Source organism: Grampus griseus, assembly GCF_964374135.1.
Source record: "Grampus griseus genome assembly, chromosome: 2".
NCBI classification, from domain to species: domain Eukaryota; kingdom Metazoa; phylum Chordata; class Mammalia; order Artiodactyla; family Delphinidae; genus Grampus; species Grampus griseus.
Window position 1 is genome coordinate 11,349,185 of NC_139018.1, and position 16,431 is coordinate 11,365,615.

Sequence of the window (16,431 nt, forward strand, 5' to 3'; positions counted from 1 at the left end):
GCCCTCAAGGGGCTTACAGTCTAGTGGTGAGAAAAACATTAGTCAAGTATACCACTCAAAGGGTCAAGTGGGATGACGATCCTCATTGGAGGTGCAGAGAGCTAGATGGTTGAGATGCCAGAAGGGACACCTGGGCTAAGAGCTGGTGGATGAGTTAATAAGCAAAGAGAGGGAAGAACATTCCAGAAAAAAAAGGGCTGCATAGCTAAAGGCTCTGGGGACAGCAAGGACCACAAGAGGAGGCAGCAGGGTGAGAGGAAGGTGGTGGGAGATGAGGGTGGGAGGCCTTGACCTTATCAGGGAGTTTGGGTTTTACCCCAAGTACAGTAGAAAGTCACTTCAGCAGCGTGGGGTGCGGGGAGGGCAATGGTGCAGTCTGATTGGACTGATCAAATCTGACTTACATTCTGAAGACTGCTCTGGCTGAAGGGTGGAGAACAGACTAGCTGAACTAGTGGGCACAGAGAAGTGGGCAAGGGTTTTGGGGAAGGGTTGATGGGCTCTGTGGCACTGAAAGAAAGGAGAAAGTGGTGAATCTGAGAAATATTTGGCCCGAGATTGTGCCCCTTCCTTAGGTCAGCCCATATTCAAAGTCTGGTTGATTGAGCAGGGATGGGGCAGGCAGAAAGGCCCACTCCCTCGGTCAAGGTGGGACAGCTCTGAAGGGTGGTTCTAGCCCTGGAGCTCCCTGAGGGATGACCAACAACTTAAAACAGAAGTAAAAATGTATAGTTTCCCATGCTCAGTGGAGAGGAGGTTTGAGGCCATGAACTGCCCAGGGTTCCAGAGAAGTGTGGGTAGGTCCCTGGTCTTACCAATGCATGGGAGGATCCTGATTTACCCTGGGCAGGGGTCCTGGCCCTCAGAACCTGTCCCTCTCCTCTCACATCCCTCCCATCTCCAGAATGTTGGTGAGCCATGGGGGTGAGGGGCCTCTTGACCTTGGGATGCTGGTTCTAGCTTTCCCTCTTACCTGCTCTGTGATCTTGGACAAATCCTTTTCCCTCTCTGGGTCCATTGCTTCATTGCTAAGACAGGAAGTTGGAGTAATCAGTGACTCAGACTCTGAGAGTTTGTTGAAAGCTACGGTCATTATACATATAATTTCTGGCAGCTGCAGGGGTTCTGGAGGGGACTTAATTGGGCCTCAAGTTAAGAATCCTTACATATACACACTACTATATATAAAAATAGATAATCAGCAAGGACCTACTGTATAACACAGGGAACTCTACTCAATATTCTATAATAACCTATATGGGAAAAGAATCTGAAAAAGAATGGATATATGTATAGTATAACTGAATCACTTTGTTGTACCCCTGAAACTAACACAATATTATAAATCGATTATACTCTAATATAAAATAAAAATTAAAAAAAATAATCCTTGTATAGAAGCAACTTAAGTGTACATTCATAGATGAATGGATAAAGATGTGGTACACACACACACACACACACACACACACACACGAATATCACTCAGCCATAAGGAAGAATCTTACTGTTTGTGACAACATGGATGAACCTAGAGGTTATTATGTAAGTGAAATAAATCAGACAGAGAAAGGCAAACACCATATGATTTTACTTATATGGTGAATCTAAGAGAACAAAACAAATGAACAAACATAATCAAACGGAAACAGACTAATAGATACAGAGAACAAAGTTGTGGTTGCAGGGAGGGGGCGGGGAATGGGCAAAATAGGTGATGGAGATTAAGAGGGACAAACCTCCAGCTCTAAAATAAATAACAGCACAGGGAATGTAGTCAATAATATAGTCAATCATATTGTAATCACTTTGTATGGTGACAGATGGTAACTAGACTTATCATGGTGATCAATTCGTAATGTATTGAATCATTATGTTGTACATCTGAAGCTAATATAATATTGCAAGTCAATTATACTTCAGTTTAAAAAGAAGAGTCCTTGGGTGAGACAGTAACAAGCCCCATGTCTGATGACCTGCTGAGGACCAGTCGAAGACCCTGTCTTAATCCTCCCCAAATATTTCTCAGGTTCACCACAATTCTTTAAGGCAAGCATTACTTTCTCCACCCAGAGCTCAGAGGCAGAACTTAAGTGACTTGTCCAAGCTGGGAGGAAGTGAACTAGGACCCCCCCCCCCCCACCTCAAGCCAGGTCTTTCTAAAGCCAAAGACTGTTCTTCCCATTTCAATGAGAGACATCTCTCCTCTCCTTCTGTCCCCACTCTGCACCACACCCCCTCATAACACCATACATTTTAGACCTCATAGCCACTGGTCTTTTGCAGCCTGAAGTGCTCTCATGAGGCAGGGCTTACCTCCTAAGGTAAGAGGGAGGACCTGAGGCCCAGAGAGGGTGAGTGGACTGCAAGGTCACCCAGCAGGGGTGCAAGGGGAGGGGAGATGGGGGAAGGGTGGAGCTAGCTGAGAGGTGGACACAGAGGACCTGTGTGCTCACTCCTAGTCAGGTGTGGACAAGCTTCACCTGGTTGTAACTGGGAAGCCCTGCAGGAAGAAGGATGGGGGAAGCTGTAATTAGGGGAAGAAGGCAGGCGCCTAGGGCTGGGCCTTAAAGAATGAGCTCCAGTTTGGTCAAGGAGAGTCTGTCACCCTAACAACGTTGTTTTCCATTTCTCCCTGCCTCTATTCAAGCTATTCCCCGTTCTCAGGCCCGTCAACATCCTCCTTATTTTTCAAGGTCAGCTTAAATGTCTTCCCTGAAAATCTGAGACCCCTCCCACCCCCCATTCATTTTTTCTGCCGGGGCCTGGGGAGAGATGCCCACTTCTCTCAGACTCTTTGAAGGCAGGATGCTTCCCTACCGCCTCACAGGGCTTGGGCAGGCAGGGTGGGGTTAATGTATCAAGAGCGCTGAGGCTGCGGCCGCCCTGCACCCTGAAAGGAAAGTGTCTTCTGGGAGTGTCCCACCCTGATCCCTGATACTTCTAGTCTCTCCCCTCCCCCCCTCCGTTGGAGGGGGCCCAGAGTGTGATTGGTGGTTAACTTCCTAAGCCTGAGAAGGCCCCTGGGTGTTCATGTCCCCACCCTAGGGGCCCCCATCCTGGGCCTGGGTCTGTCTCCTCCGGGGAAGACAGATGATCTCATTTATTGCATCCGCCGCGCCCCCCCGCCCCCGCGCCCCGCTCCTCCCGCGCCCTCTGCAGCAGTTGGGACTGAATAGTGCTGGGGGTACAGAGATGCTTTTGATGAATGAAACTCAGTGGCTCGATCACTCCCAAAGGACAAGCAGAAAATGCCCACACCACGACTCCTCTCGCTTCTTTAAAAAGTAAAAGCACTTGGCAAGGGCTGCCCTAAATTCAGTCCCGCGCCCTCAGTCCCCAAGTTCAACAGCCAGAGCCTCGACACAAACACGCACCAAAGGACTAGACGGGGGAAGGCGCGGCGCCTTTAAGAGGCGGCGGGCGGTGCTGCCCCCTAGCGGCCGATGCGGCCGCGCTTCCTCCGCCCCGGCGGGGTCCAGCGGGCCGCCCGGCCGGGTCAGCACGGCGGCGCCGGCGGGCTGCGGGCTAGGCCGAGGACGGGGACGAGGAGGAAGTGGCGGCAGCGGCGGGTGAGGACGACTGGGCGGGGGGAGCGGGCGGCCGCGTGCGCCACGCCGGGGTCCGAGCGCGCCGGGAAGGGCACGCGCCCGGGTCGGATCGGCCGAACGCGCCGCCGGGGACTCGGAGTGGGGACCGCGGGCGAGAGAGAGAGGGAGGGAGAGGAGGAGGAACTCGGGGGCGGCGCGCAGCCAGAGCGCGGGGGCGATCCGCCGTGGCCGCCGCTGGAGGGCGTGTTTCTCGGTCTCGAGCGCCGGGAGGGCGGTGGGCTGGGCGGCGCCGGCGAGGGAGGGCCTCCCTCCTCTCCTCCCCGGCCCGGCCTGGCGCTCGCGAACTTGCGCGCCGGGAGCCCGGCTGGCGGCGGGGGCGTGGGCGGCGGCGGCGCGGGCGGCCCCGACGCGGCGGCAGCCAGTGGAATGCCGCGCTGAGCGCCGCTCCCTCCGCCTGGGCGCCCGCCCCGCCCCGGCCCGCCCCTCCCGGCAGGACTGCGCGCCCGTAGCCCCGTTCCGCGTCCCCGCCGCCGGGAGGAGGTGCCCGCAAGCTCGCGGCGCGCGCCGGGCCGCCAGACTCGGCCTGTGGGCGATTTCCTCCGGACCCCAGCTCCCCGCCCGAAAAGGAAGATGCAGACCTTTCTGAAAGGGAAGAGAGTTGGCTACTGGCTGAGCGAGAAGAAAATCAAGAAGCTGAATTTCCAGGCCTTCGCCGAGCTGTGCAGGTATGGAGGGACGGGGCTCCGGCGTCCGGGGACCCCCGGCCTGAGCCCAGTTCAGCCTCAGCGGCTGTTTTGGGAGGTTAGAGTGAAACGGAAAGGAGCGGTTCGCGGGGACACTGAGTCCGAGTAGCCAGGTGGCGGTGGTGGCCGCCGGCTGTGTTCGAGAGAAGCAGTGGCCAGTATGGGCGGTGTGGCACGGACCAGGGCTCTCAGGTGCACTGGGACCCCGGGTGGGGAGACCCCTGGCTCCCCAGGGCACGGTGGGAGCGCTGCTAAAGGTGGCAGAGGGACCTGGGAAATCGGGGGGTCCACGCTGTCTGCCTGTGGCTGGAGGGTACTTTTGGACTGGAGTGTTTTTCTTCCTTCGTCCGCTTCCCTTCATGGAGAAGGGCACCAGTGTTTGTATGTTTGCGGACCACCTACTATGTGCCCCGCCGGTGCAGCTCTCTTTGCAAGAAGCTGTCATTGCATGTCACTGGATTAAGCCTCTTTGAAGCGAGTAGCAATACTTGGCATGTATGTGATTTGCTGTCTCATTAGAGCCTCGCACCAGCCTTGGGAATTGGCTGGGTTGGTGATTCAGGGCCACGTGTCTAAGAAGGGGAATCTATCCGCAGAGAGGTGGGGTACCTGGCCCCGGGTCCCACAGCTAGGGAGTGGCTGGTGCAGAGGAGGTGCTGGGTAGATGCTTGCGGTGTAGAATGGCTTTCCTCCCTCTGGGCTCCACCCCCCCGCCCCACCTCCCCGTGCTGGTCCTCAGTGGGGGAGACTCCGGGTGTTTTAATAAGATCGCATTCTTAGTCCATTACAGATGCATCCAGTCTTGGGTCAGGTATGCCTCACCTTGTTCCACCACGGTGGCTTTGCCTCTGAGAAGCTGTTAGTTAAATCCTGCTCTCAGTGAAAGCCTGAGAGAATCAAGCTCCTCAAGCCTTTTGCAAACTCTAGGGGGAAAACCCTTTTGTTATGCAGTGTCTCCACTTGGTAGCTTTGATTCTCGAAAATGGGTCCCACTTGCATTTTTGTCCCTGTTGGGTCACCAAACATAAAGATGAATTGAACAATTGGGTTTCCTTATCTTCTGGTGTGTGGAGCAAGTGGCCAGTCTGAGCTGGCCCGCGCAGGCTGGCCTGGCAGTACCTCTGTGCCCCTCATGCCTGTCCCCCGGGCCTGTTGCTCCTTTTCCTTGTTCCAGCCCCCCAGGAGCTCTTCTCCCCACCGCCAGAGGGGCGCACCTTGTATAAAACAGCTCCTGGCTCTGCATCCCTTGGTCTGGGGATGGAGTTGGCTGCCTTCTCTCATGCTGGCTTCCCCAGGAGAAAGTAAGCTTTTCATGGTCAGTAGGGCATGCCGAGTGGCCGGGGAATTCACAAGGAAACCAGGAGGAACTTGCAGCCAGAGCTTTGAAAGTGGGTCTGAAGACTTTTGCAGCGTCAAAAAGGGGCACTTGAACATTGCACCGCAGATACGCACACTTGTGGAAAATGTGCCCTAGACACTGAAGAAATGTGAAGAAGCCCCTTTGACGTGTTCTCGAAGTCTGGTGCTGGTGTTAGGTGCCCGAGCTCCCCCTGCCGTCATCTAAGGCTTGGGAAATCCCCACTGATACCTTGCACCCTTTTTCCTGAGGTCTCTCTGTATTTGTGTCATCCTGTGTCTGCAGCTTAAAGCATGAGGCTTGTCATCTGGTTGGTATGTTTTGCTTGGTAATTAGGAGGCTCTCGCAAAACAGTTCCAGCCGAGACTCGTGGCTGGGTCCTCAGGCTGGACTTGCGGATTGGCTTTCCCTCCCCGTGGACCCTCCTGTCTTTAAAGAGGGGGCTTCAGGGCAAGCCGTGATGTCAACCGTTCTGGGGGAAATCCAGCACGGAGTGTTGATTTCTCTGAAGGGGTTATTGTGTTCAAAGTCTAGTTGCGTTCTTCTGGCCAAATGGGCTTCAAAGAGAGGAAGGGAAACATCTGGGTCATTCTAGAACCTCAGGAAACCCACTTTGTGTTTTCATCAGGGGTGCTTTAGATATTTTGTCACTTAAGCTTGGGAAGGAAAAGAAAACACCAAAAAGAATTTTTCTGTTTCTTCTCTCCTTTATTACTTTCAGGGCAGCGCCCCCTGGTGGCCGCGTTTTTGTACTGGGTGCAAAACACTCCCACCCTCGAGAGAGTGGCCGGAGTCCTTTGCTGCTCTCGTGTTTGATATGAATGCTGGTGCAGTTTCAGTGGCCGAGAAGGGGGTGTAGATGGACATTGTCCTGTGTGTGACTTTCACAATCCGGGGGTGCAGCGCTCCCATTTGGATGGGTGATGAATTGTCTGTGAGTTCCACAGTTAAGAAGTCCAGAGATGTTTGAAAATGGCTTGAGGCTCTGCTCCGAATGTTTGGGGCAGTGGCAGTGGCAGAGAGGATGACCTGAGTGGATCGGGATGAGTTGTTTGTTTAGTCGAATGTCAGTCAGGCCTTGTAAAAATCTTAGAGCAGGAAGGGGTGTGGGAGATCATCTCACCAGCCCCCCCACCCTGACCCCCACCGCTCCCATGCCCCTGTTTTTTTTGGCCACACCGCCCGGCTTGCGGGATCTTAGTTCCCCAACCAGGGATCAAACCCGTGCCCCCTGCAATGGAAGCACCGAGTCTTAACCACTGGACCGCCAGGGAAGTCCCCGCAGCCCCTCTGTTTTACAGATGGGGATATGGCATGAGACGGAGCAGGCTCCATACTTTTGTTCTTTTTGTTCAATTTCTAGAATGGATCCAACCTGGGCACCTTGAGACCCACACGGAAAGCAAGTCCTTTCTCCTTGGGCATCTCCAACAGTTGGGCGGACCCCCTCATTATCTTCATGGGGTCCAGCTGCTGCCGTTTTGTCTTGGAGACACTTCCTTGCAAGGCTGAGATGTGACCTCAGCAGGTGTAATGTCTGCTCTCTGAGGGTCATCACCCGCTGCAGGCATCCGTGGGCCGTTGGAGCAGGTCCCTCTGGGACACCTTAGCAGGCGTGAGGGCCAACCCTTTGGACTCTGGTGCACCTCGATGGGACGGGCTTTCTGGCTCCTCGACAGATGGGCCTTGACTCAGCTTGTTTTTCGTGGCACTGTTTGTTCCCGCCCCTCTCCTGCGTGTCTTCCCTTCTCCACGGGGACGGCTCTGGTGTTCTCTTACCCTCCTACCTCCCTTCCCCTTCCCCTCACACTGGAGCACGCTTGCAGCTCCCTCACGTCTCCCTTTGTGCCTTTTTGAGAAGTCCAGAAGGAACTTCAGGTGGGGAGCAGAGAAGTAAAGCTGTTAGTTGGAAATGTCTGGTAATTTTTTTTTTTTTTTGCTGCGTTGGGTCTTCATTGCTGTGCGCGGGCTTTTTCTAGTTGCGGTGAGCGGGCTTCTCATTGCAGTGGCTTCTCTTGTTGTGGAGAACGGGCTCTAGGCCCACGGGCTCAGCAGTTGTGGCGCACAGGCTTAGTTGCTCCGCGGCATATGGGATCTTCCCGGACCAGGGCTCGAACCCGTGTCCCCTGCACTGGCAGGCAGATTCTTAACCACTGTGCCACCAGGGAAGTGCATGTTGGGTGATTTTTTAATTTTTAGTTTTCTTAGTTCTCCACGGTGCCCCGTGTGGAAAGGCTGGCTGACCTGGTTCCCTTTGTCCGCGTTTTCTGTGTCAGCCCTCCAACGCCTCACCCCCCCACTCCTCTTTCCTGCGGCTGAACTTATGTTGCAGGAGGTAGTAGAAAGGCGCAGGACATCACAAAGCATTTTGGTGTAGAACATGGGTGAACCTCTGTCTGTCTTTACTGTCGTGTTACCTTTTTTTTTTTTTTTTTTGCGGTACGCGGGCCTCTCACTGTTGTGGCCTCTCCTGTTGTGGAGCACAGGCTCCGGACGCGCAGGCTCAGCGGCCATGGCTCACGGGCCCAGCCGCTCCGCGGCATGTGGGATCTTCCCGGACCGGGGCACGAACCCGTGTCCCCTGCATCGGCAGGCGGACTCTCAACCACTGCGCCACCAGGGAAGCCCTACCTGACTTTTTAATGCTGGAACCTCATCTCACATCATCCTCCCTGTAGCTCAGGGTGGCAGAATGGGGAAACTGAGGCTTGGGGCATATGAGGGAATTGCATTCAGAGTGGAGGGCTTCCCTGAGCCCAGACCCCAGGTCTCTACACCTGGGGATGTGGCTGCCTTGTTTATTAAGAAGTTCTTTGCCCAGCTTAGGCCTGGGCTCTTGGAGGCTCCAGAAGGAGGGAGCTGGGAGTTTGGTGTTAACAGTACCCTGGCCTCCAGGGTACCCCCAGGCCATCCCTTCCCCTCAGGGCCCCTCAGGGCCTACATTCCTGTCTTTATTTTTATTTTCTTTTATTTTTTGCTGCGCGGCACGTGAGATCTTAGTTCCCCGACCAGGGATCGAACCCGCACCCCCTGCAGTGGAAGTGCGGAGTCTTAACCATTGGACTGCCAGGGAAGTCCCCATTCCTTTCTTTAAATGAAGGAATCCAGAAGGTTCGTTTTTGCTGGGCTGGTTTAGCATTATTCCGTGCCGGGATTCTTTTGGGAGATTCATAGTGGGGAGGATGGAGAACCTTTTCCTAGGTTAAGTGCTGCTGGTCTGTGAGTGGGTATTTTTCTGTTTGTCTTCGTGTCTGGATCTGGCACCGTTTTGGGGGCGTGGAAGAGGTGCTGACTTAGGTTTTCTTTGCAGCTGTGCATCGGGACTGTCCATACCCAGCCTTGCAAGTAAACACTTTCCAACAGCTTCCGAGGGAGCGAACTGGGCTTCCCACAGGAGAAGACGGCCATCTGGGCGCTGCTGTCTGTGGATGAGCCTGCCTGGGTCCCAGGCCTGGGTCTACAGCAGGCCACCCATGTGACCCTGGGCATGTGCCTCAGTGCCCTCATCTTTAAAGTGAGGATAATGACAGTATTAGCTCAGGGTCATGAGCCTTAAAAACGTCAGTATGCAGATGCATACTGTGCCTGGAGCTCTGTGAACGCTGGTTGCCGTCCTTGGTGAGGGGGGAGTGGGCTTCCGCCCACGAATGCCTTTTTATTCCCAGATCTTTGGCATTTGCAGTGTCCCCGGCCTGGGCAGTTTTTGAGTGACCCTGAAGTCCGGGAGGGATGCTGACTGCTCATCCTGCCTGGGTGTGGGTGTGTGTGGGTCCAGCGGGCACGGCTAAGGAGGGGCTCCCCTGCCTGGTGCCTCCCAGCATCTCCCTTCACACCCGGCCTGTGGGACTCTTATAGCCCCTTGGGGGGCGGGGCTGCTGTCCTCACCTATTTTATGGATGGGGGAGCCTGAGAAAATTACATTAATGCCAGATGATACTTCCCTTTTTTTTAAGTTCTGAGATTCAAGAGGAGGTTGTGCCGGGTTTCCTGAAAATGCCAAGAGTCTCCATGAGCAATCATGGTGCTGTTATTCATTAACATTTATTGTTTTATCTTTTTGAATATTAAATACATGCATATGTTAAAATAAAACCCAGAGGATTCAAAATACACAATGAAAAGGACTCAAAATACACAATGAAAAGTCAGTCCGTTTCCTTCTTGTTCTTGAGTTCCGGTCACTCAGGGACATGTGTTCTTGGCAGTCTCTTTCTCTGGAGGTGTATTTTTTTTTTTTCCTTTTTAACTTTTTTTTTTTTTAATTGAATGAAAGATTCTTGAAATTCTGTAGTGCTTTACAACTTTCACAAGTTTCACACATATGATTTGATATAATCCCATAATAACCTTTTGTAAAAAAAATCCTCTACTCCTATATTGCCCCTGCCCCCTCTCTCGAGGTGTTTTGTGCAAAACACAGAGTGCGTGTGTGTGGGGGTCTCTTCCGCCCATATCGTTCTGCCCTCGGCTCCTTTCACGGAACACCGTGTCTTAGAGAAATTGAACATCACTGCTCCTTTGGAGACAGTTCTGTATCACTTGCCTCGTTTCTTTAACGGCTCTGGGGTCCAGATCTTAGAACAGTGGACCGTATTTCTTGCCCTGTGGTTGGCTTCTGCCGGTGTGGACAGTGGGGCAGGGAGTGCTCTGCCCCATCGCCCGAGTGCTCATTGCTAGATGAGTGAGCCCTGGGTCAAAGGGCAGAGGCGTTTTACTTTTTCGTGGCAGTTCTGAAACCACTCACCAGGACAGGGCACTGCTCACAGATGGCAGCGCATGGGAGGGCCTGTCACGCACACCCTCCCCGGCGCAGCTCGTGGACAGATATTTCTGATCTTGGCCACACACATGGGTGAGAAATGGCACTTTTGGTTTGCATTTCTCTTATGACGGTGAGATTGAGTTCATGTAGGCGGCGCTGGCTGTGCTTGGGCAGGCGTGGGGCAGAGCTGGGCCCGCTGGTGCCTCAGGCTGGGGCCTCCCATCCTAGCCCCTGGGCCCTCCTGCCTCCAGGGGTTATGTCCCCCTCGTGATTTAGCAGGTTTGGGGCATTCAGTAAGTGCTTAGTGAAGTGCTGCATGAGTGCAGTTCCTGAGCAGTGGGATGTCAATAGGGTTTCTCTTCCTACTTGTATTTTGAATTCAGCTGGTAAGCTAGCTTTTTGAGGGAATGTTCTGGTACCTCCTTTATAGAAAGTAAGATTCATTTAGAAAGCAAATCATCATTCAGGACCTGAGCACCTACTCCCTCCCTGGCAAGGCCGCGGTCTTAAACTCCTTCCCTCCTGGTGCGTGAATGGGGCCCATCCCGACCTTTCCCCCTCCGCTGGCCCTCAGGGACCCGGCCTGGGTGTGTGGCCTGCTTAGGGGAGAGTGCCGTGCTCCCCAGGGAAGCCCAGGCAGTGGTGCCTTGTCCAAGGCGACACAGCGGGATGTGGTAGGGGTCGCGGGAGGGGGCCCTCGCCCCACTCCAAGACCAGCGCGCCCTCCCCGCTGCCTGCTGAAGCCTCTTTTCAAACAGCGCTTCCTCTGGAGCCGTGAATGAGGCCGTTCCCATTGGGCTGTTTGAATTCCGCCTGCTGCTTTGTCTTGCCTGCTCCCAGCTGCCCTCAGAAAGCAGCTGCCCTTGTGGCCTGTGCCTCCCCAGCTGGGCCTCATGGGCAGGATTGCGTCGGCCTGACGGGCTGACAGCTCCCGGGGGTGCCCCATTTTTAGGGCTCAGGGGGGTGGATCTGTCACTGGCTGTGCCGATTTGAGAATCATTCTGTGAAGGATCCCCGGACTCCTGTCCCCTTCCCTCCCAGGCCCGTGGGTGCGGGGTGCCCACCCTGTTAACTGCCCTTGGTGTTCCCAGCAGCCCTGCCGTCAGAGCCCGCTGGGTAGACTCTGCTAAGCCGCCAGCTGCCCCGGAGGGAGAAGCAGGACACACAGGCCAAAGTCCCTCCCAAAGATGGCTTCTGGGAGACGCCTTGTTTTTCTTTCCTTTTGCTCAGGATCCTAAACCCTTAGTGCCCCCTGGCTGCCCGTGTTCTTTCCCTCTGCTCATTGTCTGTCTCTCCTTTGGAAAGTTGGTTCCATAAAGGTCGAGACTTTGACAGTTGTGTTCCCTGCTGAAGCCCCAGTGCTTGTACCAGGGCACACAGTAGGGGCTCAAGAGAGCATCTGTTAGTGGAGGAAGGAACTGACTGGAGGGTTTTGGAAGCCTTTTCTGTGTCCCTGTGACTCAGCCAAAGCTACCTGTGACTCTGGAGTGCTCTGGGCCAGGAAGGAAGACCCAGGGTGAAGGTGGTAGGTCCCAGGTCAGGGAGGAGACCGTTGGCTGCATTCCTTCATTCCTTCATTCACTCAGCAAGTCCCGAGCGTCCACCCTGGCTTGCCGTGTGCTGGTGCCGGTCCCTGCCCCCCTGCGCCTGGTAAGGAGATGAAGGGAAACCAGCCCACAGATATGTGTAAAACGCTGCGAGGTAGAACTAGAGCCAGGAAGCCTGCAGATGGGAAAAAGCCATGACGGGAGCAGCTGCAGCCACTTCAGCACTATGCGGTCAGAGAAGGCCTCTCTGAGGAGGCGACGTTTAATGAGGGTGAGTGCCTGTTCCTCTAGGAGCTAAAGAGCTACAGGGCGGGTGGGGTCTGCTGCCCGGAGGTCACACGCCCTGGCCTGCCTCTGCCATGGCCCTGGGTTCCCTGAGGACCGAGGGCAGCCGTCTAGGGAAGAGCAGGCCAGTTTCCACATTAGACAGGCAGTGGTCAAAGGAGGCAGCAGGGTGTCCTGCAGTAGCATTGTTCCCTGACAGTGTGACAGGGGACCAGGGGGGTGGCCCTGGAACCTTCCTCCACCTGAGGCTGCAGCTGTGCTCTGGGGGCCAGACAGGAGGACAGATGCTCCCCTCTGGCCTCGTTCAGTCCAGACTTTGTGTTCAGGAATGAGCAGTTCTGGGCTTTGGGGGGCTGGGGCGAGGATGGGTGGGGGACCCTATGGCCCTGGTAGGCCCTAGGCCAGCTGACCTTTCCTAAAGCTCAGGTTAGGCCTCAGGTGCCCAGGGAGTGGGGGGAAGGATGCTTGCTCTCTTTTACACTCATTTACCTTCCTCCAGGCCAGTGTTTGCTGAACTCGCCCAAAAGAAGAAGCACTGGGGGCACCAGGGAAAAACGTATCCTTGAGTCCACCCCCTCTCCCTTAAAATTCTCCAGGGAAAGGGTCTGGGAGCCTCCTCTTAACAAGTGCCCTGCTGATTCTTCTGGGAAATGGACACTGTCATTTCCCGAACAGTGTTACTAGGCCTCACCCCCGAGCCATCAGGCACGTTTGACGCTGAGTTAAACAGGCAAAAGCAGCTTCCTTACTGTGGGGCTTCGCTGGGACAGGGGCTTCCCAGGAGGGCACCTGGGATGTAAAGGTTCCCAGGCTGGTCTGTTCGCGGAGTCCCTGTGCGGGACTCGTGTTCCCCGGAGCCCACCCTGGGAAAGTCTGGTGAGGCACTCGCCATCTGCTGCCTCGTTTGAGCGTCATCACACGGGAGGGGGGCAAGGCAGGGGTACCAGGCTGCCCGCCCAGCTTCCCCGCCTGCTGGTTGCTACCTTTTGGGCAGTCCTGTTTCCTCTTTTAAAAATGTCTCGCCTCTGGCTGCTGGTTTGCACCGAAGTTCCTTAGAGATGGATCCTGAGGCTGGGGAGGAGCTAGTTTTTGCACCGGAGACATTCCTGGGGGACCGGCTCAGCCAGGTGCACGCTGAGCATCGGGCCAGGGCCCGCAGCAGAGGCTGGAGCACAGCCTGCGGTGCCTTGTTCTGCAGCTTGGTCTGCAAACCCATGGGCTCCTCATCAGGCTCTGGCCTCCCCGGGTCTTAGAGCCTCTGAGCCATGAAACCAGAACCGGGGGCTTGTCCAGGAGGCCCTCCACGCTTCCGAAGGGCTGTGTTGAAGTTCCCTCCTGTTCCCTCCTGGATCAGTGGCTCATACCAGATTTCAGAGCACAGGGAGAACTTACCACGGGCCGGGCGCTATTGTAGGTCGGGAATCTACTCTCCAAGACAGCATATCTCCATTTGCTAGATTTGAACACCGAGGCCTGGGGAGAGGTGTGATGACTTGCCTACTCACTCAGCTGTGAGTGGCAGAGCTTGGATTCACCCTCGGGGCTCCCTGACTCTTGGAACCCTGCTGTTTCTACCCTGCCAGGTGGCTTTTATCTCCGTCTTGAACGTGACATCTTGGTACCATTGGACTGACACCCAGTTTCAGAAGAAAATCAAGGCATTCTTTTCTGAGCATCCTCTGTGTGCAGTTTTGGGGCCCAGAGGGGTGGTGGGTGGTGAGATGTCTGTAAACTCGGAGCACGAGACTTGCCTGATTGACTGTAGATGACTGACAAGCCATTCTGCCTCCCCAGGCCTCTGCTCCTCCATCTGTAAAGCGGGCATAGTACACCCACCTCTAGGGCTGCTGAGCATGGCAGGTGCTTCGGATGTGACAGGACTCCCCCTCCCCGTGGGCCACCTCCCACGCCCTCCTACCCGGCCAGGCCAGGGTCTGGGGCCTTTGACACATCTCTGGTGGAGTCCCCAGCCCAGGGCAGGCAGAGAGCCTCCCTGCCCGGCTCCCCTATCCTTTTCTGGTGTGGGGGACCTCCAGCGCCTGTGCCCAGGACGTGCCCCCAGCCTCTCAGCTCACTGCTTCCTGGGAGGGGCTGTGGGTGGTAGGTGGCTGCAGAGTGGAGGCCCCTGTGGCAGTTTTGCTTTCATTTCTGCCTCACACCCTTTATCCATGCAACAGTCGAGGGCTGGGGTGTGGAAACCTCTGGAGCCCTCCCTGGGGCCCTCGTCCCAGTGCAGGTTGCTAGGCACCCCGCTTCCCGGTGGATGAGTTCGGGTGCTGTGTACTGTGCAGCAGTGAGCACCCCGGGGGTGGCCCGGGGCCACGGAAGGCTCTTCCTCGCAGTGCATTGGGCTGGGTCCCATGGAGGGGAGGGTGGTAGCAGGGCGCTGCAGGTTGTGTGTGGCTCTCTTTCTGTTCTCTAGGGGGGATGGGGGGGCCTTGGAGAGGAGAGAAGGGGACATGTGTGTGTGGGGGTATTTGTGAGTCCCCAGGGGCTGCTGTGCTGTTTCCCGTCCTCCCGGGACCCTGGGCGTCTTTCTGAGGAATGTCTCCTGGTTTCTCTGTGGATGGGGTTTCCTCTTTGCTCCCCAGCCCGTGTTACAGAGGCCCAGAAGGAAGATGCAGAGCTAGTAGGTGGGGCAGCTTAGATTTGAACCTGGCCTTGTTGACGCTAAAGCTTATATTCTTTAAGATTTTATTCTAAACGTCCTAACATTCACTGTGGGATCCTTGAAAAGCAAAGGAATTCAGGCCATTCTGTCAGAGATCTGTTCCCGCCTCCCTGTGGGCAGGTCTGGGCAGGGGCTCCAGGGTCCTGTCGGGAAGGAGTTCGGCTTCTTGCGGAATCAGCCCCCAAGCCCCCCCCAGCCTGCACTTTGAACCGGGCGCAGCAAGGCGTGGCCTGTGCCTAAGGAGGTTTGGTTGCTCAGAGCCTCGCTGCCTGAGCCTCTGGGCCTCAGTGCCCCTGCTGGTGAGGAATGTGCTTATTCCCTTGGGGGAGCTGCTGTGGCTGCCCTGGCATGGAGCGGGCAGTGGGGTCCGTGGCTTGAGGCCGTGGATGTCGTGGCGTCATTTCCAGGGTTACGAGAACAGCTGAGCCCTGCGCGTGACAGTAGCTCCCGATTCTGGAGCTCCAGCCACGGGCCTGACCCTGTGCTTTAAGGCTCCCAGTGCCCACGCGGAAACAGGCTCAGAGAGGGTCAGGGACCTTCCCCGGGTTTCATAGCTGGTCACTCCTGGGGGTGCGATTTGAACAGCACTTTCTGTGAATCTAAAGCTCCGACCCTTGACCATTAAGAGTTTCTTTCTTTGTAAACGAAGGCAGAGGATGAAAGGATGGCTTTCCTTTTGTCTGAGCTCTTTTCTAATGACCCGTCCTCGGTGCCCTTTAGTTTTTAACTTTTCTCCTTTTCGTTTTCAATTTCAATTGGATGCATGGCTTGCCTGGAGTCAGGAAATTTAGGTGCTGGCTCCGTTGGTGTCCACTCAGGCTGGGTATCAGCTGAGTCACCTTTCAGCAGCGTTGCCGTCCGTCCTGTGGATGCGGAGTTTGGGCCGCCCAATTTGCGACGTGCTCTATCCAGACAGCGTCATTCAGATTCCCAGGAGCCTGCCATTCCCGCCTCACACGCGCCTCCCTTGAAATCCTCTGAGCCTATGTGGATGAGGCCCCATGGCCTACTCTTCTGTTTAAATTGCCATGCATGTCCCTTTTTGGGGTCACCTTGGTGCTTTTTCTACTGAAGGTAGAGGGTTTTGGAAGCACCTTGGAAAGACCCCAAAAGCCTGGAAGGCTCTTGGGAACATTCTCATTGGAGCCATTCCTTGGCTTCAGAAGTGGGGGGATGCTTGTGAAAGAGCTTTGAGATCCGGAGCAGGAACTTGCAGGCTGGGGTGCTGGGTTCTGGCTGTGTGACTTTGGGCCAAGTCACCTAACCTCTCTGAGGCTTTTGTTTCTATACCTGAAATGGGAGTTTTCTACCAACCTGCAGCAGAATAGTTCTGCAGATTGGGTGAGCTGAGGCAGCTTGAGTCTTTTGTAGCGCAGAGCCTGGCTCTTGGTGGGCAACTGGTAACTCTGTTATTCAGAGTCAGCCATTAAGGGGTGATGGAGCTGTTGACGAGGAGCTTATGTCCAAGCAGCCCTCACATCTGGGAAGAAGATGGGCAAGCTGAGTTTCCGCTTA

General features: G+C 55.3%; 1 protein-coding gene across 1 annotated transcript in view; it reads left to right on the plus strand.

Moving 5' to 3' along the window:
* The first annotated feature begins 3,493 nt into the window (after positions 1 to 3,493).
* The window catches only part of ITPK1 (inositol-tetrakisphosphate 1-kinase), a 162,101-nt gene continuing 149,163 nt past the window's right edge, over positions 3,494 to 16,431 (plus strand). Inside the window, exons 1-2 of the mRNA XM_082647731.1 lie at positions 3,494 to 3,572; positions 4,045 to 4,276. Of these exons, the coding sequence (XP_082503857.1) occupies positions 4,182 to 4,276 (95 nt within the window). The 5' untranslated portion in view covers positions 3,494 to 3,572; positions 4,045 to 4,181. The remainder of the gene's footprint in view (positions 3,573 to 4,044; positions 4,277 to 16,431) is intronic.